Raw genomic sequence first — 18663 nt, forward strand, 5'->3', positions numbered from 1 at the left:
TGCTCTGCAGTGATTCATGATCTTTTGCTTGGGAGGCTCCTTATCAAAGCCCTGACCTTGAGCATTCTTTGGTATTTGGGTTTCATACAGAAGTCACTACTGTACTTCGGGTACTACCTCATAGAGAGAGTTAGCAATTATACTTCTTACTCTGAGAGGCTTGTTGTGGAGGAAATACAGAATGGCACCTTTGCTGCTTTCTTCTATGATGTTTCCTCCTTCATTACAACAACTTTCCTGTATCTTGAACACCCCTGGGCAGTTAAGATACTTCTATTGATAATTCTTGGGAATGTTGTTTCCATTTTGATAAAGGTCAGTAAGCAGTTTAAAAATACCATCCAGAGATCTACCCCAAGGCTGGATAGTTATGAGTGGCAGGGTGTGTGGGATCGTATGCGCAAGTACCTAGGGCAGTGGGGACCTCCAGTGTTTTGGAACTTCACCCCTGAACAAGTGCAGAATCCTGAAGAATTAGTAAAGTATTTGGAAGAAGTATGTTGTCACCCTGGTAGCTCCAGAGAGACACAAATCATTGCAACATGCTGGGGACTGGCCCATGCCTATCGAGCCGTGGTCAACGCTAATCAGTCCCCTCAAAAGAAAGAGAAGGTCTCTGGATCTGATGACAAAACAACAAGCACTGTGGCTACTCAAACCCCCACTACAGGCCCTGCGGCTACTCCAACCCCCACTACAGGCCTTGCAGCTACTCAAACCCCTGCCCCAGGCACTGTGGCTACTCCAGCCACAGCCATGAGCACTGCGGCTACTCAAACCCCAGTGACAGACACTGTGGCTAAACCAGAGAACCAACCTGCGCCGGTATCAGTTGCCCCTATACAGAAGAAGAAATACACGAGGAAATCAGTTCGTTTAGTAAGGGATGAAGATGAACCAGGGCCATCGCGAGAACCAGAGGAGGAAGAACCCATAAATGAGATGGTGACCACCCGATCCCTATCCCTGAGTGAGCTGCGAGATATGCGAAAAGATTTTGGTCGTCATCCAGGCGAGCACATCATCACCTGGCTGCTCCGATGCTGGGATAACGGGGCCAGTAGCCTGGATTTAGAGGGTAGGGAAGCCAAGCAGCTGGGATCCCTTTCCAGGGAAGGGGGCATTGACAAAGCAATTGGAAAAGGGGCAAAACCGCTCAGCCTCTGGAGGCGACTTCTGTCAAGCGTGAAGGAAAGGTATCCCTTCAAGGAGGATGTTTTATACCGCCCAAGCAAATGGACCACCGTAGAGAAAGGTATCCAGTACCTGAGGGAATTAGGCGTGCTGGAGGTGATTTACAGTGACCTGAATGATGAGCGGTTAACCAAAGACCCAGATGAAGTCAGGTGCACACAATCCATGTGGCGGAAGGTGGTACGGAGCGCACCAGCATCGTATTCCAACTCGTTGGCAATACTAGCCTGGAAAGACGACGAGGCACCAACGGTGGATGAAGTGGCTAGACAACTCCGGGACTACGAAGAAAAGCTCTCTTCCTCCCTACGGGCCTGTGTCTCGGCTGTGGAAAAACTGTCTGAAAAAATATGCCAAGAGTTCCAACAACTCAGAGAGGATCTGTCCTACTCCCCACCTGCACGGACCAGTGTCTCAGCCATTAGGAGTCAACGTCCCTATGCTCAAGAGAGAGGATATAGAGGATACACACCACGGGGCACCCTGTGGTTTTACCTGCGTGATTATGGAGAGGACATGAGAAAGTGGGATGGAAAACCCACCTCAACCTTAGAGGCACGGGTGCGTGAATTGCAAGGAAAAACTATTAGAAAAGGCGGTTCTCCCAGGAAAATTGCAGCTCCAGTTTCCAGTGAGCAGTTCCCGAGACAGAGTAAGAGGGCTAATTTTACTTCCGACCTTGATCAGGGAACTTTTGATTCACATTTACAGGAAGTGAACAATGAATACTGTGACCAGTGTTAGAGGGGCCCTGCCTCCAGCCAGGTGGAGGAAAGGGACAACCGGGTTTACTGGACTGTGTGGATTCGATGGCCTGGAACGTCAGACCCACAGGAGTATGAGGCTCTAGTGGACACTGGTGCACAGTGCACGCTAATGCCATCAAACTATAGAGGGGCAGAACCCATTTGTATTTCTGGAGTGACAGGGGGATCCCAACAGCTAACTGTACTGGAAGCTGAAGTGAGCCTAACTGGGAATGAGTGGCAAAAGCACCCCATTGTGACTGGCCCAGATGCTCCGTGCATCCTTGGCATAGACTACCTCAGGAGAGGGTATTTCAAGGACCCAAAAGGGTACCGGTGGGCTTTTGGTATAGCTGCTTTGGAGACAGAGGAAATTAAACAGTTGTCCACCTTGCCCGGTCTCTCAGAGGACCCTTCAATTGTAGGGTTGCTGAAGGTTGAGGAACAACAGGTGCCGATTGCTACCACAACTGTGCACAGGCGGCAATATCGCACCAACCGAGACTCCCTGATTCCCATCCATAACCTGATTCGTCGACTGGAGAGCCAGGGAGTGATCAGCAAGACTCGCTCACCCTTTAACAGTCCCATATGGCCAGTGCGAAAGTCTAATGGGGAGTGGAGACTAACAGTGGACTATCGTGGCCTGAACGAAGTTACACCGCCGCTGAGTGCTGCCGTGCCAGACATGCTAGAACTTCAATATGAACTGGAGTCAAAGGCAGCTAAGTGGTATGCCACAATTGATATTGCTAATGCATTTTTCTCCATCCCTTTGGCAGCAGAGTGCAGACCCCAGTTTGCTTTTACCTGGAGGGGTGTTCAGTACACCTGGAACCGACTGCCCCAGGGGTGGAAGCACAGCCCCACCATTTGCCATGGACTGATCCAGACAGCACTGGAACAGGGTGAAGCTCCAGAACATCTGCAGTACATTGATGACATCATTGTGTGGGGCAATACAGCAGAAGAAGTTTTTGAGAAGGGAAAGAAAATAGTCCAAATCCTTCTGAAGGCTGGTTTTGCCATAAAACAGAGTAAGGTCAAGGGGCCTGCACAGGAGATCCAGTTTTTAGGAATAAAATGGCAAGATGGACGTCGTCAGATCCCAATGGATGTGATCAACAAAATAACAGCTATGTCCCCACCAACTAGCAAAAAGGAAACACAAGCTTTCTTAGGCGTTGTGGGGTTTTGGAGAATGCATATTCCAAATTACAGCCAGATCGTAAGCCCTCTCTATCAAGTGACCCAGAAGAAGAACGAATTCAAATGGGGCCCTGAGCAACAGCAAGCCTTTGAACAAATTAAATGTGAGATAGTTCATGCAGTAGCCCTTGGGCCAGTCCGGGCAGGGCAGGATATTAAAAATGTGCTCTACACCGCAGCCGGGGAGAATGGCCCTACCTGGAGCCTCTGGCAGAAAGCACCAGGGGAGACTCGAGGTCGACCCCTAGGGTTTTGGAGTCGGGGATACAGAGGATCCGAAGCCCGCTACACTCCAACTGAGAAAGAGATACTGGCAGCATATGAAGGGGTTCGAGCTGCTTCAGAAGTGGTTGGTACTGAAGCACAGCTCCTGCTGGCACCCCGACTGCCGGTGTTGGGCTGGATGTTCAAAGGGAGGGTCCCCTCTACACATCATGCAACTGATGCTACATGGAGTAAGTGGGTTGCATTGATCACACAACGGGCTCGAATAGGAAACCCCAGTCGCCCAGGAATCTTGGAAGTGATCATGGACTGGCCAGAAGGAAAAAACATTAGAATATCACCAGAGGAGGAGGTGACACGTGCTGAAGAGGCCCCACTGTATAATAAATTGCCAGAAAATGAAAAGCAATATGCCCTGTTCACTGATGGGTCCTGTCGTCTCATGGGAAAGCATCGGAGGTGGAAAGCTGCTGTATGGAGTCCTATATGACAAGTCGCAGAAACTGCTGAAGGAGAAGGGGAGTCGAGTCAGTTTGCAGAGGTGAAAGCCATCCAGCTGGCTTTAGATATTGCTGAAAGAGAAAAGTGGCCAGTCCTTTATCTCTATACTGACTCATGGATGGTGGCAAATGCCCTGTGGGGGTGGCTGCAGCAATGGAAGCAGAGCAACTGGCAGCGCAGAGGCAAACCAATCTGGGCTGCCGCATTGTGGCAAGATATTGCTGCCCGGGTAGAGAACCTGGTTGTAAAAGTTCGTCATGTAGATGCTCATGTACCTAAGAGTCGGGCCACTGAAGAACATCAAAACAACCAGCAAGTAGATCAGGCCGCTAAGATTGAAGTGGCTCAGGTGGATTTGGACTGGCAACATAAGGGTGAATTATTTATAGCTCGGTGGGCCCATGATGCCTCAGGCCATCAAGGAAGGGATGCAACGTATAAATGGGCTCGTGATCGAGGGGTGGACTTAACTATGGACAGTATTGCACAGGTTATTCATGAGTGTGAAACATGCGCTGCAATCAAGCAAGCCAAGCAGTTCAAGCCCCTTGGGTATAGTGAACGATGGCTAAAATATAAATATGGGGAGGCCTGGCAGATTGATTACATCACGCTCCCACAGACCCGCCAGGGCAAGCGCTATGTGCTCACCATGGTGGAAGCAACCACTGGATGGCTGGAAACATATCCCGTGCCCCATGCCACCGCCCGGAACACCATCCTAGGCCTTGAAAAGCAAGTCCTGTGGCGACATGGCACCCCAGAAAGAATTGAGTCAGACAACGGGACTCATTTCCGAAACAACCTCATAGACACCTGGGCCAAAGAGCACGGCATTGAGTGGGTGTATCACATCCCTTACCATGCACCAGCCTCCGGGAAAATTGAGCGATACAATGGATTGTTAAAGACTACCCTGAGAGCAATGGGTGGTGGGACGTTTAAACATTGGGATACGCATTTAGCAAAAGCCACCTGGTTAGTCAACACCAGGGGATCTGCCAATCGAGCTGGCCCTGCCCAATCAAAACTTTTACGTACTGTAGAAGGAGATAAAGTTCCTGTAGTGCACATGAAAAATATGCTGGGGAAGACAGTCTGGGTTACTTCCCCCTCTGGCAAAGGCAAACCCATTCGTGGGATTGCTTTTGCTCAAGGACCTGGGTGCACTTGGTGGGTGATGCGAAAGGATGGGGAAGCCCAATGTGTACCTCAAGGGAATTTGATTTTGGGTGAAAATAGCCAATGAACTGAATTGTATAATATTAATTGCTTTATAATACTGTATGTTATCTCTTAACTATATGTTATCTCTTAACTGCATGTTAATATAATAATATAGTAGGTTAATATTAAGTATATAATACTATATATTATGATTGCTATATGCCGCATCAATGGTATTGCAGTAAGAACTGCCCAGCCTAAGGAAAATGAACTTTGATGAAACCATGTTGGAATGAGAACTGACTTCAGCATGCAACAGTCCAACACTGCACACCACCTCTCCTGCTCTGAAAGACTGTGATGACAGATGGAACCCAAAGTCATGGACTAAATGAACTCAATGGACATTTTAGAGGGATGGGCCATAGACGAAGGGAATGATATCTGTGTGTATATCAAGATAGGGAAAGGGGTGGTGATTAATTGGAACACATTGGAAAGGGGAGGGCCTGTGCATGACGTAGATGGTATAGAATAAGGGGTGGATACTGTCCTGGTTTCGGCTGGGATAGAGTTAATTTTCTTCCTAACAGCAGGCATAGTGCTGTGTTTTGGATTTAGTAGGAGAAGAATGTTGATAACAGGCTGATGTTTTTAGTTGTTGCTGAGTACTGCTTATGCTAGTCAAGGACTTTTTCAGCTTCCCATGCTCTGCCAGGCGCACAAGAAACTGGGAGGGGGCACAGCCAGAATAGTTGATCCAAACTGACCAAAGGGCTATTCCATACCATATGACGTCATGCTCAGTATATAAACTGGGGGGGGTTGGCCGGGGAGCAGCGATCGCTGCTCAGGAACTGTCTGGGTATCGGTCGGCGGGTGGTGAGCAATTGCATTGTGCATCACTTGCTTCGTGTATCATTATTATTATTATCATTATTATAGTGTTACTATTAGCATTACTATTTTACTTTATTTCAATTATTAAACTGTTCTTATCTCAGCCCAGGAGTGTTTCTCACTCTTACTCCTCCAATTCTCTCCCCCATCCCATCGGGGTAGGGGGAGTGAGCGAGCGGCTGCGTGGTGCTTAGTTGCTGGCTGGGGCTAAACCACGACACAGATCTTCTTGGGTGATAATGGAACATTACCAGAACACTTGTCTTAAACAGTTCTTTTTCTGGTAAAAAAACATTGAGCAGCTCTTTCTTTCAAATTTTGTCTGAGAGCAGGCAAAGTAAAAACCTTAAATAACTGTAATGAACAATTTCCGTGTCAAATCATGATTCGGTTTAAAGTGAATGCCATTCAGTGCGTAACTAGTTTCAGGGGTACTGAAAGATTTATTTGTTTTAATTATAAACAACTAAAACTCAAGCCCAATATACATAGAGTGGAAGAATGTAAGAGCAGGACCAGTGCAAACAACCAGGTGCAGCTATGCTTCCAGTGATGCTTTGCATCTGGGGCCAAATTTCTCAACCACTAACTCAGGTGAAAACGCCTTGTTAGAGGCAGTGGTACCTTAATGAGATTAGGGACAGCTCACCCAGTAAAATTTTGCAGGATTGAATTGTTACATAGGAGAAGAAGGACTTGCAGAAAAAGCACTGTCCAAACCAGGAGAAAAAAAAAAAAAAAGTTTCATGTTAAAGGCTTGACTTACTTTTAAATGCAATATGGATTGGGAGTGATTCAATGCAGACTAATCCAAAAGCATGGAAAACAAAGCACGTTTAGAAATAACCACGCTATTGTGTGTTTGCTGAAATGATGTCACTATAGGCATCTTTATTTCCTCCTAATTTGCAGTGTTTATCTGAGTTCTAAGAGATTCTAAGTCTTAAAACCAAAAAAGACCCTTCTTTGAGTGGATTTGGTGCAGGGGGTAGGAAGAGGCTCTGCAAGAGAGGCTTTTCTATGTTTGATTGTAACCAGTCAGGGGGAAGTGCTGAAGGACGAACAGCTGAGAGGGAACACATGCCTAGATAAAGGGACCGGTCTGAAAAAGTGGAGGTCTGCTGCTTATTTTGGAAATTTCAGAGAAGGTAGGTGAGGTAGGGAGAGCACTAGAAAAGGCAAATAACATACCTATTTTTAAAAAGGGGGGGAAAAGGAGCTATGTAACTATAGGTAACTTATCTTCACTTTCTGCAGAACAAAATCTGGAACAAATCATTAAGCTTTCTTTCTAGGTAGCTAGAAAAGAAAAAGGGTATAAATAACACAGGTGTGTTGAGTAATGCCAAACCAGCCCAACTTCCTACTATGATAATTTAACATTTGTGTGCATGACAAATAGTAGGTATCACACATACTGATTTTTACATGGCTTCAATATGGTTTCATATGACATTCTCATAAAAAAGCTAAGGAAACAGAATTTTGATGAAAATACAAGGTAAGTGCTACATCAGTAGAATAAGGTTAAGCTCAGAGAGGCTGTAAATACTTTTTGGAGGAGAAGATTCAAATTCAAAATTACCTGAATCTGAAAAAAGGTCTGAACAGAAGAGATAATATGAAATAACAAATGCAAGCTGCTACATGTATGCAGGAAAAATTACCTGTACAAATACAGAATCAAAGTCAACTGATTAGATACTCTTTCTTTAAAAAAGGGTCTGGTTGACATACATTTACATGAAGATGAATCAATATGTCATGCTGCAAGAAAGGCTACCATTGTACCTGGACACATAAGCAGGAATGTAACCTGCAGGATGGCTAAATGAATTCTTCCACTCTCAGCCACTGATATTAGGTACTGCACCTCAAGAAAAATGAAGACCAAGTTGCCAAAAGTGAAAGAAATGCAAACAAAAATCTAAGAAAAATTTGTAAGGGCTGAATGAAAGGACGGGGTTGTGTAGCAAATGGATGGGAGAGGAACTTGACTGTAACATCTTCCAGTAACATGAAATGTTGCTGCAGGGAGGAAGAGAATCATCTGTTTGTCATGTTCCTGGCGGACAGAATACAAATCAATAGGCTTACACTGCAGCAGGAAACATCCAGGCTACTGGTTAAGAGAATCTTTCCACTCTTAAGGAAGCACTGGGATAGCCTGCTGGGGAAACTGGAGTTTCCCAGTGGCAGTTTGAAAGCACAGCTTACCCCTCTCAGGAATGCCAGGCAGTCCTATGCTGGAGTAGGACCGGGATTGATTGATAGATAGATTTTGAAATTGAAAGATAGACTCTTCACCTCTCTACTAGCCCCATTTTTCTATGACTGTGATGATGTTCTCTGGAGATTTTCATGGGGTTATATTAAAACCTGGATAAAGTTTGATGCCAAATGCCTCAGCAAAACTGTGTGTCTGTGTTATGTTAATTGAACTCTGAGGAATGACAGTCCTATCTACAGCATCTTGACAGCTCAGCAGGTCTACGTGTTGGACTAACTAATAATTAATGCTAAGTATTTCTCATTGATGCATGAAGGCAGATTAGTTTTCATGGGTCATTTCAGTCAGTGGGAACAGTCCCTTGACGTGCAGTCCCAGTTAAAAGTTACATAGTTTTATGCCTGGGCAAAACCACCTTAGAATCTCACCAGGTATTTTTTGTGTCAGATAAAGGAAGTTTTCTCTCTAAATTGGGGAGACACGGATTTGATGTTTGGTGGATAAGGAACTGAATGGCTCGATGTCCACATGGAGATCAGTGACAAGTGCAGTCCCTCAGGGGTCTGTACTGGGACCACTGCTGTTTAACATCTTCATCAATGACATAGGCAGTGGGATTGAGTGCACCCTCAGCAAGTTTGCAGATGACACCAAGCTGAGTGGTGCAGTTGACACGCCAGAAGGACGAGATGTCATCCAAAGGGACCGGGACAAGCTGGAGAGGTGGGCCTGTGTGAACCTCATGAGGTTCAACAAGGCCAAGTGCAAGGTCCTGCACCTGAGATGGGGCAACCCCCAATATCAATACAGGCTGGGGGGTGAAGGGATTGAGAGCAGCCCTGCAGAGAAGGACTTGGGGGTGCTGGTGGATGAAAAGCTGGACATGAGCTGCCAATGTGCGCTTGCAGCCCAGAAAGCCAACGATATCCTGGGCTGCATCACAAGAAGTGTGGCCAGCAGGTCGAGGGAGGTGATTCTGCCACTCTGCTCTGCTCTGGTGAGACCTCACCTGGAGCGCTGCGTCCAGCTCTGGGGCCCTCAGCACAAGAAGGACATGGACATGTTGGAGCGGGTCCAGAGGAGGGCCACAAAAATGATCTGAGGGCTGGAACACCTCTCCTGTGAGGCCAGGCTGAGAGAGTTGGGGTTGTTCAGCCTGGAGAAGAGAAGGCTGCAAGGAGACCTTATTGCGACCTTCCAGTACTTAAAGGGGGCCTACAGGAAGGATGGGGACAGACTTTTTAGCAAGGCCTGTTGTGACAGGACAAGCAGCAATGGTTTTAAACTAAAGGAGGATAGATTTAGACTGGATTTAAGGAAGAAATGTTTTACAATGAGGGTAGTGAAGCACTGGCACAGGTTGCCCAGAGAGGTAGTAGAGGCCCCATCCCTGGCAACATTCAAGGCCAGGTTGGACGGGGCTCTGAGCAACCTGATGTGGTTAAAGCTGTCCCTGCTCACTGCAGGGGGGTTGGGCTAGGTGACCTCTAAAGGTCCCTTCCACCCTAAAGCATTCTATGATCCTAAGTACAGGAGTATAGGAGACCCAGGTGAAATTTTTGTTCTTCCTGAATTGGCACGCAGCCCTGACCTGTGCTTTTCCCCTTCCCAATGGGTAAACCACAGCCACCGGCATATGGGGTCAGTTTCTGCAGCCTGTTGAACACAATGTACTCATTCATCCATCTATTCCAAGAGGTATATCTCTAACAGAAATAGATATCCCATCACAGCACAGCTAACTCAGTGATGATTAAAGCATCTGTTGAGAATATGTGAGTCTTACATTCAAACTGTGTCTCTAAAAAAGTCAAAAGATCTCAGTCAAATGCGATCAACACATACTGAAACTTCTTCTGTTTTGTGAGACTGGATCTTATTTTCCTCTCACATTTCTCTCTATATGTTTTAAGTATTACTAATGACAGATATCTGTTGTTGGAAAATCATTCAGCATTCAATACCAGAGAGTTTAATTCACCTGTGGAGGGAGAAAAAGGAAAAAAGTTCTGGGGTAATGGGAAGGTTGGGAAATGCAGGACAGGAGAAAAATAGTACAGATAAGGATAAGCTGACAGTCTGAAAAATACCCAAGAGTTAAGGAAGGGTAGGAAAAAGGGAAGAATAAAATTTTAAGAGGTGCACATACAGCATTTAGCCTGCCTAATGGTCTAAACTGTATTTCAAATGTAGGAGTCTTCTGAAGCACCCTCCTCCCATGATTGAGTTTCCTGTACAATCAATGGAGAGAGGTAGGTGCCTTGAATATAAAGACCTCCAAGAGGAATATTGTGCTCCCTAAGTAGGTTCATCAGGGTCTCCCTCTGGAGGCAGACACCCAACTCTTTCCATTAATAAAGAGACCTTGTTCACTTATCTGGATAATTTGTTCCGTGGGTTCCTAACACGAAGTTAAGGTTAGGCATGCTGGCTCCTACACAACAGAATGAAGAAATAAAAACTAAGAGGAGAACTTGGAAATGAGGTTTACAGTCTCCGTTATAGGTCTAAGGGCCTCTGATAGAAATCAGGGTTTTATAGTCCTGTGGTGCACTGATCCTCTCTCTGAACAATTATAATTATCTAAATTGAAAGATAGACAAATGGTAGTCAAGAGGGAGCTCCTGTTACCACCTCCTCAGATTTCAGCTTGGTGTCAGAGGCTGGTTTCATAGACAACGCAAGTGATTTAGATCTGTATTCACCACATCAAATCAAAGTCTTGTGCAAATGATCATTATTGTAAGATCCTTTGCACATCATAACTGAACAGATGCCGAGTCGGATTTCAACATGGGACCAAATCTGCAATCAGTACAGGAATTAGCATTCTGAATTTGGCAACCAACACCAGAACTCAGGCTCAGGCTTATGACTTTTATTTAAATCATGGAGATAAAGCCAAACAGTTTGAACCTGTTTCTCACTAGACATAATGGCTATTGGCAGTAGGAGGAAGAGTATTAATGCTAGAATGGTTGAGCAGAAGGAGCTGGCTGGGTTAACGGCCAGTTTGAACTACGTAATATGCAGTAACCACAGTATCTAGTTACATTTTAAAGGCCGATAACTAGTTATTTGCAATTGTTCACTGGAAAATCTCTGACCTGGGAACATTTATTAAGACTACTCCATGTGTAATATCACTCCACTCTGTATTTTTCTGCTTTTTAAAGTTTATGTCAATATTGCAAAAAGATTTAAAGCACCTGTAGCAATAGCCTCCCTTTAATGGTGACTTCAGGCTTCACATGAAACATCATCACAAAGAAGAAAATTCTAGGAATGCAGAACAGAAAAATCGAAGTTTCATGATTGATTCTGTCAGTTCACAAAAATCATCTGTATTTTGTTACTGTGTTTGACTCAGTGACTCTCAGCCTCATTCTAAATCTTACCTGAAAACATCTTCCCCCCCCCCCCCCTTTAGTCTATCATACTCCCTCTGTTCATCATTTAAATCTGTAACAGCACTGTAAAGTTCTTTGGGGTACTATTTGCATAAGGTACTGTACAACATTTTATTCTTTTTGCAGAGCATACAGTTTCTTTAGAAGACCAGAAGTAACAGAAAAGTGCAAGCACTATTTAGCAGTGAGTCACAGCTCCCATCGATGCAATTACGAATGGCAATGGTACACCCTAATTTATGATTTTGTGCAGACACTAACAGAATATGTATGGAAAAAATTACCATCTGGAGATAAGGTCAAAAGTAAATGAGCCATTTCAGAAAGCAAGGAAAGAATGTCCCAAACAATGATGAACACTGCAGTTCCTTAGTTGTTTAATGTCATGTTGTAACTAGAACTAAAACTTACACTGTTTTTCTGTAGAAGAAAATATATGTGGATTATATCATTGTAGGCAGCAGAGTTTCCAGAGTAGGCTCAGGGTCAAGTGTGAATTGAGTTATTATTTTAGAAATTTGAAGAGCTAAGGATATCTCCCACCCTTCCACCTACCCCCATCAATACAGTTTTAACAAATTTTATCTACATTCCCATTTTTTCCCCATGACTCCCATTCTCCAGCTTAGTCATACTGACATTTCAGGCTATGGGGAGGGTTAGCTGAGATTCCATACCCAGGAAGCGCTTGGCATGTGCATAACAAAGTGTATCAGCCAGTTACACAAAAGCATAGAAACTCACATAGCTGAAGTTACAAACATGCATCAGTGCTTTGCTAGACAGGTGTATTACTGAACTTGCTGTTTTAATAAACCTTGTACATGCAGACTTTTTTTTCCTATGAAATTATCTTAAGCTTTAAAATACACAATAATAAAAACAAACAAACAAAAAGGCTTTCTTTCCCACCAACCTGTATCTGAAGTACCACCAGATGTGCATCCAGGGCATTCTTCACTGGGAGTGCTTTGAACCACAATTTAATCTGTCTCTTTTTCTCAGCTACCTTCAGCTTCAGAAATCTGATCTTTTCATCCATAACTTGCATCTCAATATCTCCATTTCTACACAACATCTCTTGCATGTTTATTTTTTCATATAGAATGCATAGTTCTTCTTCTCGATTTCTGAGCAGAAGACCACTGTAATAAGCCCAAAATGAAAAGGTAAAATTTAAAAAAAAAATTGACTCATATTCAGTCTATTCCATTCAAGAACACAACTGGCAACCTTGAAAGATAGTAATAATCTTGGAAAATGTACAAAGGTTTCACAAATATTATTTAATAACCTGGCATTTTAAATAGGTAATAAAATAATTACAGTGTGAAAATCAGACAATAAACAATTGCAAAGGTTGATCTAGTGTCTCATATAATTTTAAAAACTTTTCTGGCCTTCCACAGCATTCATTTAAAAATGGATTAACATAATCAGGGAGCTTTACATCTTCTGCATTTTTTATACCTTATCTGCACATAAAGCACAAACAGAGCAGGAGGCTACAAGCTCTCAAGGCATTCAGTAGGCAATCCACCATATTTTTAATAATAGTTCTGAGGAATGAACATCTTCACCAATGGAGAAAAAACATCCGTGTAATGCAAAGCAGCCCTGACATTGCAGTGAGGCAGACTGTTTCGTGAAACATTGTAGTGAGGCAGTCTTTTAGTATTCCTAGTTTGGAATGCTCATAAGTTGAAAAATATTGTTGGTTCATGAATGTCAAATTTAAGCACTATATTACATCAAATTTACATGTATACCTCTCATGTTGTTGCTGAATAGCCCTTTCATATTTTTTGCGTAGCTGCACAATTTCCTCTTCAATGCGGGTGACTGTATTGGTAAGCTTCTCAAGATCCAGACACTGTTGCTTTTCCTTTTCTTTCATCTCATGCATGATCTGTACAATTTTGCAATAATCACTTTTCAGACTGTCTGTAATTGCTACATTATTTCTATTCTTCAGATGTTGTTTCTGCAATTTTCTTTAGCATAACAGAAAAGTAGGAAAGTTTTTAGTACTTTCAATTTGAAAGCAATTTCAGCAACTAAAAGCAGAGCTTAAACTAATTCCTCAAATACACAAAGGATCTTCTCTGTCACTCTGCTTCACAGAAGCATTACAAGAAGTAGAAAGGCTCTGAGAACAGCTTCTTTCCGCAAGCTCTTCCCAGCTTGAGGAGAACTGGACTATGGCCCAAAAAAATGCTATAAATGGAGTGTTGCACTACGGCTCTTTTCTTCTCCACTGGGTAGCCCAAGGGGACATAAGAAATAAAGTTCAAGAGCAGAAGCATAAACTGTGATGCAAAGTCTTAATGTGTAGAAATCCTGCCCTTCTATTTAAAGAGTGATATTTAAATAATATTGTGGTTGCAATTCAAAGGTCTCCAAGGTTATTGTTTATAAAACCATTTATCACAACATTCAAACAAGAAAGAAAATTATCACTTTCCCTGTTTGACAGATGAGGAAAAAAAAAATCATAATGAAAGGTTAGTGACAAGATCACATTATAGCCCCATAAAAATGAAAAACAGAACTCATTATTTCCAGTGACCTTGCTGGTCACTAGATGATGGCCCCCTCACTTAAAATACACATTCATGTTGCCACATGGATCATTCCTTTGCTCACGACACGGAACTTAGAGTTACTGCATTTGATTGTGGTAAGTATCACTTCTGATCAAGTATCACTGCTTTATCTACACTGGGGAGATATTCACATCCACACACAAAAGAGGTAGTGAAAGGAGAAGCGTAGTCTGTTAAAATACAGAACTGCAGATGAAATATCCTGCCTCTCCTCATGGGCTGAATTACTCTGTACAAAGCAGTAAGCTTCTTTCTGGTTCGTTTCCCCCATGTGTGTAACACTTTCCAGTTCCACAGAAATTGAATTGAATTAAACTTCTGTAAAGCAAGTTTCAGACTGAAAGCATGACAGTATTGCACAAATGCAATGTGTTATTAAACGTTTTCTGAAAAACCTTTCTCTTATTTGGACTGATTCTCTGTCCTCCAAATTGTGTAGGTTGCAGTTAAGTCAGTGATACTATGATACCAAAGTCTATTACTGGGATTAAAAATATTTTCCATAGGCAAGAGAATTACTGGTACTTCAGTACCTCTTGCCAGCTTTAAATCTAGGCTTGCAGAGATGAAAATGCCTGCTGGACCTTTACTGGAGTAGGGTCATCTACAATAATTAGATATTTCTGCTATTTAGACAACATATAACCGTCTTAGCCTTTTTTTACCCCTCCTTTCACCAGTAAATAATAGGGAAGGCCTCAAAAATTCTAGCACAAAATGTCAGCTTGTGTCACTTAAATCAGTGAAGTTCCACTTCTTTTCTACCTACTTCCAGCATGACTTTGAAATCAAGCTACTTGGAGATTCACAATATACTTTGAGTGAATGTATCCTGGATGCATTCTTTGGCCTGGCTGTACAAGTTTTTTGCACCAAAAAAAAAGTTTTAGAAAATCAAGTTCTTCTTAAACTACTCAGTTTTGGCTGTACTGTTTTGCATACACCGTTAACTATTCACTAACCTCCTACTTTCCCAGCTACTGATTTCAGAGACATTGTTGTTCTGCCTATATTGCCAAGTATCATCACTAGGATGACAAAAAGATGCCAAAAAGACATCTCCACTAAATAATGGTCTAGGAAAGAATAGTCACATGCACCCACTGCCCACCTCATCCTCTTTGTTGTGACTGTAACTTTTCATTTTGACTAGGATTGCCTGGAAATTGAAACCATGCTTTGTTTGATTTGGAATAAATGTTATCAAATAAACTTCAATTTGAGTTTGAACCAAGAAACTCGGTTTGTTCTAATTTTACTAATTAGACAGCTGCATTACTAGCTAGTGACTCATTTAATAGTACCATGCACTGGTCTGTTGTGGAATCATGTATGTATTGGACCTCTTTTTGTCTAAGGATAAGCAAGTGAGTACAACAGTGTTGTTCATCTTGAATGTAAGAGCACGATAATGCAGATACTAGAGGCTCAAGAACTGTGATACAAAGGAAACACAATGACAATTTATCCCTTCAAAGGACAGTAAAATGAGAGAGTAGCCAGACAAACTTCAAAAATGCTTCGTGCCATGCAATGATGCTCAAGCTAATAGTGAACCTAATGTGAAGTTTTAGAGTGACAAGAAATTAGATTATGTAAGGATGTGCTAAATGTCTTTGAATCAGGCTTTAAAAATCAAGTTAATAACTATCAAGGATGATATAGGCATAGCTGAAGTTGGACTAGATTATCTCTTAAGATTCTTTCTAATCTTACATTTCTATAATTGTGATCTACAGCTTGCTTAAAACTCACCTTTCCTTGGTTATAACAGTATTCCTCAAATTTTCTAGTTCATTTCCTAGCAATGTTACCCGGTTTTTAATTTCACTTGCTTTCTGCTGAGCAGCGTGCACCAAATTTATACATTTATTCCTTTCATTTTGGATAACATCATACATTTTAGCAAATCCTTGAAGTCTGAAGAAATGACAAGTGTGAAAGAAATAATTATTATAATTTTATGCATACATTACTTGGATAAAAATTGCTTTAAACGTCATTTTTCAGCTAATATATTGTTATTATTTTCTTACTGTTTTTGGATTTCTCTTTTCCTCTTTTTATACTCTTTTATTTCAAGATCCTTTCTTTTTATTTCTTTAATAATATTTTGGAGTTGTATCTGAAATTTGAATAGAATTCAGTGAGCACTTTAGATACATCAAAGAAATACCTTCAAAGAAATGACTCAGAACAGCTAATTCTCTTAGACAAGGAAAAGACAGCGAGGCAAGATTATTCCAAGAACTTATTCTAACTATAATGAAATGCTTTTACTGTAACAATATTAAAGAACACAGTCTTTCTATGTATATTAAGCTTACAACGACTGTTATTAAGCTAGATAATTTGATGCTGCATCTTAAAATGCTTGGTCCCTTGTAGCTGGAGTTCTACTGTTTCTATTAATCAGCCTCTCAGTTCCATCACTATATAATAATTTGGCATATGCAGCACTGAAATTGGCACACGCACCACTGAAATTGTACCTTTTCAAATAAAATTTCTTTTTTATTCTTTTCTGGCTTTTAAGCAATCACTGATGCTTGAGTAGAAGAGTACATTTACATTTTGTTACGGTTCTGGATCCTTTGATTTCAGTTGTGTTCAGTCTTCAATAGCCTGTGTCATTAACCTTCAATGGACAGGCCTTTTCTCACCTGCCACTGGTATCAGGAGGAGGAGACTGGTATTTAAAAAGCTGGTGGATGTTGGGTTGCAACTCTGTGCATGTGTTTGTGTTCATTAATTTGTACTTTTTTTTTTTTTTTATCTCTTTATGGACTGATTTTTATTGAAGGTGCAGAGCCTGACATGTTTGTTTACTCTATTTTTACTGACAGTCAAGGATCCCCAAAGTGCTAGAAGGGTAGCTTCTATAATTTATTTGAATACAGACATACATTGTGGAAGCATAAATAGTTCATTCCCATGTACAAACCCAGAAGTTAGTATAAACTGTGCAACATCACAGCACATGTATGATATTATAATGCCAGCAAACTGCAGGCAGCAAGCCCAATGAATAGTCCTAGTTTCTGTGACCATAGGAAAAGTTTTCTTTCCATCTTCCTTCACATTAATATAACAATTTACACCTGGAAATGTGTCAGGAAAATAAAAATTGCTGGCTCTCCCTGGAATGAGTAGCAGTTCTATTTATCTTTTAATGTCCATATATTTGTAAAATAAAACACATAGTTGTACTTCCAAGAATCTCAGTTGAGGCTACCTGCTTTTCTACCTCTTTATTCCATAGGCTTGAAAGAAAATGTCCTTTCAAATACCTTGTTTCACTTGTGGCATGATATTTTAATATACTATTATTGCACTGCACCATAAATTGCCAATAAAACAACTCAGTATTGTGAGCTTCCTATGCTGTGATGGAACTTCAAAGTAAAGAGGGAAATGAGAGTCCATAAGGCCCTCCTCACTAGTAATTTAATTTCTCCGTATACCAGCTTTGACTTTAGAAGAGTCTTCCAATTATAGGAGATAATATTTTACCTGGGCTTTCCGAACATCCCTAGATTTCTGTTCCCTCTCTTCAACTTTAAGCCGAGTCAGATGTGCAAGTCTGGATAACTCATCTCTGCATTTTTCCTGCTCTTTGAAAAGCCGGCCTTCTTCAGCAATACATTCTTCTAACATGTGGGCATCCATATCTGACATCATTTCCTAAAGAAAATGAAATTCAATTCCTTATGCATCGATGCATCAGTGTCGGCAAACCCAAAGCTGGAAATACTTTGGGTTTATCTGCAAAGTACACATATATTCAGACTACATGGATTTAAAAAAAAAAAAAAAATTGCTTTAAAATACCAGCTGAAACACCATGCATGATCTCTATAATAACATGTCAAAATATTTTATCACCTAGAAGCATTTCTGTTCCTCAGTCTAGCATGTCTTTCAGCTATTGCCCACTGGGCAGAATGGTTCCTTATAGCCATATAATCTTTAAATACGCTTACTGTCAGGTCTTGACATGTCCATACTACACAATGGAAGACACTGAGCTTCCACATTAAGAGACCAAATTTAGACATTTAAAACAGAGCAAAGTATCTAGATGCCTAGAGTTGTTGGAGATTCAGTCAATACAGTCAGTGAACTCCAAAGAGCTATTTGCTTTACCCAGCGTAGGCTAACCTCTTTAGGAGGAGGTGAGTGGATGGCTTCCTAGGCTCCACTGACTACATGACTAGATTGCTATTGACTATCGTGGCACACTGGATACATATCCCATACACAAACAGTGACATGTAGGTACCAAATGTATATGTATTCAAACACAAGCTGAATCCCACCTGATAATGCTAACAAATTCAAAGACATCCACAAAAATGGATATAAGGGTAAGAAGATAAGGAGGTATGATCTTAAGAAGGTATGTCTGAAATACATTGCTTCTTATAAAGTCATTTATATAGTGGCAAGTACTAGTATTCTCATAACTGAGACAT

General features: G+C 41.8%; 1 protein-coding gene across 1 annotated transcript in view; it reads right to left on the reverse strand.

Annotated features, from left to right (window-relative positions):
* Nucleotides 1-18663, reverse strand: part of CCDC146 (coiled-coil domain containing 146) — an 84336-nt gene that overhangs the window by 7032 nt on the left and 58641 nt on the right. The window contains exons 11-15 of the mRNA XM_075727720.1: nucleotides 17702-17872; nucleotides 16225-16313; nucleotides 15944-16108; nucleotides 13352-13576; nucleotides 12499-12727 (exon numbers count right to left, since the gene is read on the reverse strand). Of these exons, the coding sequence (XP_075583835.1) occupies nucleotides 12499-12727; nucleotides 13352-13576; nucleotides 15944-16108; nucleotides 16225-16313; nucleotides 17702-17872 (879 nt within the window). The remainder of the gene's footprint in view (nucleotides 1-12498; nucleotides 12728-13351; nucleotides 13577-15943; nucleotides 16109-16224; nucleotides 16314-17701; nucleotides 17873-18663) is intronic.

This window comes from Pelecanus crispus, chromosome 1, assembly GCF_030463565.1.
Source record: "Pelecanus crispus isolate bPelCri1 chromosome 1, bPelCri1.pri, whole genome shotgun sequence".
In the NCBI taxonomy this organism is placed as follows: domain Eukaryota; kingdom Metazoa; phylum Chordata; class Aves; order Pelecaniformes; family Pelecanidae; genus Pelecanus; species Pelecanus crispus.